The sequence below is a fragment of the Gavialis gangeticus genome, unplaced genomic scaffold (genome assembly GCF_001723915.1).
Source record: "Gavialis gangeticus isolate Ggan-Ray unplaced genomic scaffold, GavGan_comp1, whole genome shotgun sequence".
NCBI lineage: Eukaryota > Metazoa > Chordata > Crocodylia > Gavialidae > Gavialis > Gavialis gangeticus.
Window position 1 is genome coordinate 33,141,082 of NW_017728997.1, and position 6,123 is coordinate 33,147,204.

The 6,123-nt window shown below is 45.6% G+C and overlaps 1 protein-coding gene across 6 annotated transcripts in view; it reads left to right on the top strand.

The window, feature by feature from the left end:
- PHF2 (PHD finger protein 2) overlaps window positions 1-6,123 on the top strand; it is a 206,117-nt gene that overhangs the window by 112,721 nt on the left and 87,273 nt on the right. For 3 of the 6 annotated variants that reach the window (XM_019505051.1, XM_019505049.1, XM_019505052.1), the window contains exon 1: window positions 696-895. The exons of 2 other annotated variants lie outside the window; for them this stretch is intronic. In XM_019505051.1, the coding sequence (XP_019360596.1) occupies window positions 726-895 (170 nt within the window). In that variant the 5' untranslated portion in view covers window positions 696-725. Of the gene's footprint in view, window positions 1-695; window positions 896-6,123 lie in introns of those variants that run through there. One more of the 6 variants, XM_019505048.1, reaches the window with a different exon arrangement.

Below are 6,123 nucleotides of genomic sequence, written 5' to 3' on the forward strand. Positions count from 1 at the left end.
TACTCTCTATCTGCTGTCCCTAACCTACATAATCTAATCTCCTAACTCTAACTCTCCTCAACAAACAAAACCTCCACCTACACCTTCACACCCCCGCAATATACAAAAGTAAGACCTCATTTTGAGGTATTATGCAATCACTTCTATATGTACAATGCAAGCACACACAAATCTGTACAAACATATTTTTTAAAATAAAATATTTTATTGTCAATGTTTGATTTTTAGTATATAATTTGTTTTTTTCCTGGTTTCAAGATGGCAAACCCCCTTCCCAAAAGGAGTATGTCTGGGGTCAAAGGGGAGGGACTTCTGGTGGCAAAGGTCAGGGGTTAGGGGGCGGGACATCTGGTCCCAAGGTGGTGACCAGGGGGCAGGGCTACCCTTGCAGCCCTCGACAGCTCACCAAAACTCGTTAAGCAGCCCTCCAGCTGAAAAAATTGTCCGTCCCGGGATAGAGGCTGGATCCTTATATGCTAGGCACCCAGCATTTCTGAGTCTCTGTGGCTCATTATGGGTCCTGTGTCCGTCTTCCACTTAGGAGTCAGCATCAGGCCCTAAGCAGCCTACACTTGCTGCTGTTTTCAGTACCATGTAAACTAGGTAGGCCTGAAGGCAAACAGCAGAATGGCTTATCAGTAGGATCTGTTCACCTCCCAGCAGTCAGCTGCCTGCACTAAGCCTCACTGCAGATTCCTGATTGGTGTGCAGTGAGGGAAGTACAGATGCTCCATGGTGGAGGGGAGTGCTGTGGAGGGGAAGGGCAGCATGGTGCAGCTCTGTGCCACCAATCCCTTGTGCTGGATTGGACCTCTTCTGGCCCATGGACCTCTTCTGGCTCCACTGCAGAAATCAGTGGAGGCTGTAGTAAGGTGAAAGTGAACAAGGGAAAATGGTAAGTGTGTTCTGAGGCAATTTATAGCTCCAAGTAGATATTGTAATTGCTCAGATTCAAAAGTGTGTATGCAGCGAGTGCCCTAAGAAGACCCACAAACTTCTGTGTATGCCTATGTTGCTGTAATTCTTTACTAGAATGGAGAACAATATTTCTTTAAAAGCCTGATTGTGTGTTGGAAGTTGTGCAGGTTTATTGCCCAGAGATGTCCTTAGGAGAATTCCGAATCTGTTTTAAAAAAGATAGTTAAAAAAAATTGTATTTTAAAATCCTATTTTTATTTAATTCTTTACTTTCTTCTCATTTTAGTTTTCAACAATTAAAGGGTTTTTTTTATGTATTTCTGTATTAATCCCCTAGTTAACAGTAGTTAAATTAGTAAATGTTCCATACTAATATGGCCAACAAGGTTCTTTGGGTAAATATCGGATTTACCTAAAGAACTTTGTTGGCCTGTGTCCTTAGACCAACACAGCTACAACCTATACCCCTCATACTAATATGAATATTTTTCTTGTAAGTTCTCACTTTCTCATCTGTGTTAAAAAAGACAAATCTAGAGCCTCATTAATGTCTCTACTATGAAAACAACACAAATGCAAACCAAACTGATGGGCAAATAACTTGTGCTATATTTGCAACCAATAGCACCTTCCATCAAGACAGCTTTGACAAGGCTATACTTTGCTATCAGGGAGTACAGTCTGAAGTCAGCGAAACTTCCATTCCTTGATCATGGTTTTTGAAAATCCTGCCCACAGGTGCCTAAATATGGCTTAGGCGACGAACATTAGACTCCTAGTTTTGAAAATTTTGGCCTATGGGTATAAAAAAGTGCACAGTAACTTTGTTAATAGATGGAATGTCTGAATAGTTTTTCATTGTGAACATGGCAGTGATTTTGATTAGAGGTGTCAAAGATTTTGTGTCTTAAAAAGAAAAAATTGTAATAAAAAATACAATTATTTTAGCCTCTGATGATACAACCACTTATTTTGGGCATGTATCATTTTAACCAGGTGAGCAGTATAATTTAAACCAGCAGAATGAATCATCTAAATAAAGTTATGGATCTGCCTAACTGACTGCAGTATCAGGGCTTTAATTTTCAGTACTACGGTATCTTTTTTGCCTATAGCAGTTCTATAAAACTCAAATAAGAAATGCTAGCAGCAGTGGTGTTTACACTTATACAAATATGTGCTTGTTTGTTTGCTTAAAGAACTATGCTGTGGCTTAAATCCATTATTTAAATGTCTTTATTCAAGACATTCCTTCTTCTCTGTTTGCCCTTCAGATTGGAGGACACTGATGTAACAAGTAAATGTTTTGGACACCTGGATGGTTCAGGTCTAATTCCATTTTTACTATAGGTTGTACAAGAAAACGGGACGAAAACCCAAATCTTTTTCCCTAGGTCAGGCAAGAAAAAAAAAAGCCTAGCATTTGCTAGCTGCATTTATAAGTTTGTCTCCCTACCTGGGAAGAACCTTATTGTCTTGGTTTCTGACACGTCTTGCATCGTGACTTTCTGCACCAGATGTTTCCTTGGTTCCTAACTGACATGTTTGCTGCTGTAGCTTCTCACATATTAATATTGGTGTCACAGTGAATGAGGTTCTTTTCCCTCATCTTTTTCCTTCACTAATTAAAAGCTCTCAGCATTTACTTTGGGAGCCTGAGGTCATCCACAAGGGGCACAGGCTCAGGCCTGCAAAACTTTGCATTTGACAACATGTCAAAAAATGTAGAGAGACCTCAAAAGGCAGAAACTCAGGGGCTGACAGGGTGAGCTGCAAAGACCTTATAAGGATACACGATCATCATACTTGTGCACACAACTGTAGCACCTGCTTGCACACCTTAGAGGGTGTCTGTGGTAATTAGGTAGACTTTAATGTCCTTGCAGTGCACACAGGACTGCTTGTAAAGGTCTCTTTCAAAAGTCTCCTGTAGGGTAAACTGCATGGTACTTAACTTGTGTGCTTCAGAAATGAAAAGAATCCCACTGGGATTTGAGCGTATTGTTGCAGGGTGTGTATGGACTTTTTAAAGTGGATTCTCAGACTGCTAATACAAATGATTCAAATAAATCTGTTCCTGCTGATGCCCAGAATGCTGCACCTGAGCTCCACCTCCTGTAGCATCACCTCTTTCTTTTTGTTCTTCCCTCCCCTTAAAGGAGCAGCATCTCAGAAACTGCACCATCTCTCGCTTCCCACTGCAGTGCCTTGCTCCACACACTAATTTAATTCCTTGTCAGAAGTGTAACAGTCCTCACCACCTTCCTCCCTCCTTGCATCTCTTCTAAAATTCAATTCTCACCTCCTTGGCCTCTGCTCCTTGCCTCTGCCTAGGGTTAAAGGTGTACTGTGGCTCAGAAGCCAGCTCCTGAGATGTGGTCCCTTTGTAGTCATTGCCTCTGAAAGTGGAGAATAGATTGTGCAGCGGCTGGCAACTGCTAGTGTCAGGCTGTTGGCTGGGCTGCCAGTTCCCGAGGCCTGTTTACTAGGGCTGTCCAAAGCTTTGGTAGCTGATTCAATTTGGAGGAGATTTATCCCGATTCAAAGATCAAATCTCCAAATCTAAATCGAACTGAAAGACCAGTTAAAAGCTCTGAATTGATTTGAAGCATCCAAATCGATTAAAAAAAAGCTCTGGAAAAGATTCGACCACTTTGGAGATTCAGCCATAGGCTAAACAGGCAGCTGACACAGCTGCCTCCAGCTGGTAAGTCTGTTGGGGTTGGGGGAGAGGGGAGAAGTGGGAAGGGGTGTGAGGGAGGGAGGGATTGGGCCTGGGACAAGCTGCCCAGTCAGGGTGGAGGGGCACGTTACTCAGGGAGGGGGAGGGGGGGCACAGGATGTGGGTGCAGCACCGCTGGGAGTGGGGACTGTGCCCTGCTACCACTTGCCCAGCTGTGGGTAGGGGGCAGGATGCGGGCGTGGCTTGCTCCAGGCGGAAGGAGGCAAGTAGCAGCAGGGCATAGCCCCCGCTCCTAGCACTGCTGTGCTTGCATCCCACACCCTCCATGCTGGCTGGCAAGTGTTTTCAGGGCAGAGACCCCACTTCCAGTGCTGGTGCAGGCATGGCAGCACTGGGAGCAGGGACTATGCCATGCTGCCACCCGGAGTGAGCCGTGCTTGCATCGCGCCCTGCTGCCATGCACCAGCTGGGTAAGCAGCAGCAGGGCATAGCCCCTGCGGCTCCCCCCACTGGAGCAGAGGCAGGCACAGCTGGAGGAGCCATGGGAGAAGCCCCCATGGCTTCCCTGGCCAGCCCCATCCCTTGCCTGGCCCAGCCTCCCAGCACTTTAAAAAATAAAAAAGTCCCGCACTCACCAGCTCTGGCAGCAGGGATGGGGGCTCTGGGAGCTCGTGACAGTCTCCCCCCCCCCCCCCCCCATTGCAGCGTAGGGCAGCGGGGGGCAGCAAGGATCAACCCCCCACTTGGCACCCATGTGGCAGCCTTCCCATGGCATGGGTGCAGTGTGGCTTGGCAGGGGGGTACACGCTGTCTGGGAGATGGGGCTGCTGGGGCTGAGCACTGTCGGGCCCCGGGTGACAGGTGGAGCTTCCCCAGCTCCCAGACAGCACGTGGTGCCCTGCTGAGCCGCGTTACATCCGCGTGATGTGACACTCACTGCATGGGTGCCAAGCAGGGGTTGGGGACGGACAATTGCTGCTGCTGTAGCCGGTGAGTGCGGGGCTTTTTTTTTTTTTTTTAAGTGCCGGTACTAAGCTGGGACCAGGCAGGGCAGCCATGGGGGCTTCTCCCATGGTTCTCCCTGGTCAATCTGAATCTCTAAATCAGTGTTGAATCAGCGCCAGATCTCTGTTTCTGATTCAGCCGAATCAAATGGTTACAGTGATTTGAATCACCGAATCGAATCACTGTCCTCCAAATCAGCCAAATCAGAATCCAAATGGAATACTTCCCTATTCACATGGGCCTACTATTTACAGCTTGGACTCAGCTTCTGTACGCTCTCTTTCAATGCTGGCTTTGCAGTTGCTTTGCAGAACCTCTTCTGTATGACTTCAGGTCATGCTTGTTTGATATGCTTGATAACTTAAAGGCAGTTTTGAGACCACATCAGTCATTGTGGCAGTGATGGTAACATGTCCAGGTTGTAGAGTGAAAGAATCGTGATGGCACTTTGGTAGGGTGGCCATCATAGAGGACAGTCCAGTTGTCCTTTGTCTTCTCTTTAAGAGAAAAACAGAGGACATAAAGGCATCGGGTTTCGTATCAATAGAGGACGGAGGACAGAGTAGCAGAAAACCAGAATGTCCTCTGTGATGGCCACCCTACACTTTTGCCATTGTCCATTCCCACCTCTGTTGAGCAGGGTTAGACGTTTGACTCGAGTAATGACCTGTTTACCCTGAAAATGAAGTAGAGAGGGACAGAAAGAGCAATTCTTATGAAATAAACAAATGCTACACATAGGGTGCCAACTTGTGCTGTCCAGGCTCCTTTTAGGAATACTTTAGCTGAAGAAACTTTTTACAATTTGAATTATTCTAGGGAAAAATAAGATTGGAAATGATGCAAAGAACACATCCATGGGCCTGTGTAATTGTGCATAAGTTTTGAAAACTACATGGGTTTCTCATTTCCACAATCGGGTTCTTTATAGTAAAAACCAGGTGTCAGGAAATAAATCAGTGCTGTTGATTAGCAGCTCTGGTAAGAGTTGATCATTGCCTTTCCAGGTCTTAGGGAGCAGAACTGTCTGTGTGTCTTTGTAGTGGGAGGGCATGTTTGAACACCTTTTTCATATGGACTAGGATCTTCTGGTATGAATAGTCCTGTTGCCTATCAGTGGAAACGCATGGAAAATAAGGTGTTTCCCCCTTGTACTACCTGTCAGAATAGAGGACTTGCAGCATCACACTCTGCCACCCTTACTTATTAGTAGACCTACTTTTGGAGAAGAGTTCTACTCTGTAATGGGGAGGCAGACTCTGGTCCTTAGTGAATATAAATAGGCAACCCAGATTCAGAAATTGTGCTGCAGGTGAAGAAGCTAGGTCTAGTCAGAACTAGGCAAACTGATAGAAAGCTCATGTTATTACTCCCCTAGAATCCTATTTTGATGGGGTCACTACGACTATGAAGCCTGTTTCTTGGCTTTTATTCCCATTTTCCCTTTTTATTTTGGTTACATAATTTTTCTTGCCATATGAGCCAGTAAACCCTCCACACACTCAGTCCTTCACCCC